At 40.7% G+C, this 2,446-nt stretch overlaps 1 protein-coding gene across 1 annotated transcript; it reads left to right on the forward strand.

Annotated features, from left to right (window-relative positions):
* The first annotated feature begins 816 nt into the window (after window positions 1-816).
* Window positions 817-1,776, forward strand: LOC100762969 (olfactory receptor 51G1). The gene has a single exon (XM_027407505.1). It carries the CDS (start codon window positions 817-819, stop codon window positions 1,774-1,776), a length of 960 nt encoding a protein of 319 aa, XP_027263306.1.
* Window positions 1,777-2,446: the final 670 nt, after the last annotated feature.

Below are 2,446 nucleotides of genomic sequence, written 5' to 3' on the forward strand. Positions count from 1 at the left end.
ATATTAATTAAAGAACCATGGGGTTCTTCTTGCCAATGCCGTGGTGGCGATTTTCAATGTAAACCTGTTTGATAGCAACCCACACTCCCCAAAACAACCCTTCACTAACACATCTGCATTGAACCCAGTAAACTGATTTGGTTCACTTACTAAATTTGGTTTAAATCATGTCTTTGGTCCTTAGTGCTCTATCTTGGGTTAATACACATTTATTCATTATCTTCCCCCCTAAAACAATACTCCCCAAAGACTGCTACATAGGTTCAGGAAATATCCCACTCTGTTCATAAGCTTTGAGTACAGGGAATGCCAATGAACATCTACTAAACACAATTTTAGATCTCCCTCTGTAGGCTAGAAAACTTAGAATGAAACAAAACATTCAGGCAAGTTAATATATTTGAAGGCATATTGCATACAGCTAACCCTAGTAGGTATTTCTGCATGATACTTTTTAGTTTGAGTTCATCAAGCATATGAGGCGATTTTGAACACTTCATTTTTAAATAGGAAATATTTCTAAAGGATAAACACACCACAAAGTACTATAAGCGGTTACCTATTTGAATAGTAGAGAGGCCAACACTACAGAACATAGTACCACAAAGCTAAGTTTCACAGAATCCATAGACTATAGCAATCTGTTATGATCATCCACCCTGCCACTATAGAAAGGGTACTAGATGAAGTCCTCCATCTGCAGATTCCTCCTGACTCCCTAGTTCTGAACATTTAGATGAGAGAGGATTCAGTTCTGTCAATCATTTATTGAATATATCTTGTGTCTTAGGTTGGTGAATATAAAATTGTAAAGCCATGGTCATCATTTTCAACAGCAGTCTCCAAAAAGCCACTTTCTTCCTGACAGGCTTTCAAGGACTGGAAGAGCTCCATGGCTGGATTTCCATTCCCTTCTGCTCCATCTACTTAACAGTGATTTTAGGGAACCTCACTATTCTCCATGTCATCCGAACTGATGCCTCCCTCCATGAACCCATGTATTATTTCCTGGCCATGCTGGCCCTCACAGACTTGGGACTTTGCCTCTCCACACTGCCCACTGTGCTGGGAATCTTCTGGTTTGATGCCAGGGAGATCGGCATCCCTGCCTGTTTTACTCAGCTGTTCTTCATCCACACTTTGTCTTTAGTAGAGTCATCAGTTCTATTGTCTATGTCCTTTGACCGATATGTGGCAATTTGCAACCCACTGCGTTATTCTACCATCCTGACACCCAGAAGAATTGTGAAAATGGGGCTGAGCTCAGTTCTGAGAAGTGCACTCCTCATTCTTCCATTACCATTCCTCCTGAAGCGCTTCCATTATTGCCGCTCTCATGTGCTAGCCCACGCTTACTGTCTGCATCTGGAGATCATGAAACTGGCTTGCTCCAGCATCATTGTCAATCATATCTATGGACTCTTTGTGGTGGCCTGCACTGTAGGTGTGGACTCCCTGCTCATCTTCCTCTCCTATACCCTTATCCTCCATGCTGTACTAGGCAAGGCCTCCCGCCAGGAACGCCTTCGTGCCCTCAACACCTGCATCTCCCATATCTGTGCAGTGCTGCTATTCTACATCCCCATGATTGGCTTATCCCTTGTGCATCGTTTTGGTGAGCATCTCCCCCGTATTGTACACCTTCTGATGTCTTATGTGTATCTGTTGGTACCACCCCTCATGAACCCCATTGTCTACAGCATCAAGACCAAGCAAATACGCCAGCGTATTGTTAAGAAGTTTGCGTTCGTAAAGTCACCCAAGTGTTTTCAATAGAATTAGGTTAACTTGAAGAAAATGTTAGGCCATTTAGGCCACATTTTTTATAGTTTTATCTATATCGTGGGAAAATACCATGCTCTCACTTATTAACAACATTAAAAAATAGTAGGTTGCAATTTATGGAAATCTCTAACATAGTGCCTGTAAAGGATATAATCTCCATGGATACCAATGCTTATAATGTGAGAAAGCACAAACTGGCACGTTGCCTCTTTCAATCCTCTCTGGTCAGTGGAATTTAATTAGTGGTTCTCCTTTTTAAATTTACATTTCATGTATTTTATTGCCTCCTTATCATGACAGTTTTTATTCATTTGCACATATTGTACCCAAACCCACAGTAATGAGTTTTCATGAGGTTGCCTTTTATACATACATGTACAGGCATATGCACAGGTACACACACTCATGTACACACACACACACACACACACACACACACACACACACACACACACTATTGTTGTTCTTATTGTTTCTATACATGTATGTTTGTTTTGCCCGGCTTGTTTGTATTGGGTACTTTTGTCACTGTTTTCCCGTTTGTCTATTACTACATTCATCCAGATACATAAGCAACAAACTATGACATTTTATATTCTGACACAGAACAAAGCATCATCTTCTAGGACTTCACTTAGAGTTATGAGAACTAAAAAGGTTT

The sequence above is a fragment of the Cricetulus griseus genome, chromosome 3, assembly GCF_003668045.3.
Source record: "Cricetulus griseus strain 17A/GY chromosome 3, alternate assembly CriGri-PICRH-1.0, whole genome shotgun sequence".
Taxonomy (NCBI): Eukaryota; Metazoa; Chordata; class Mammalia; order Rodentia; family Cricetidae; genus Cricetulus; species Cricetulus griseus.

What these genes read in the sequence shown, in the direction of transcription:
- LOC100762969 (XM_027407505.1), top strand. Translation starts at nt 817, where the DNA reads ATGGTCATCATTTTCAACAGCAGTCTCCAAAAAGCCACTTTCTTCCTG.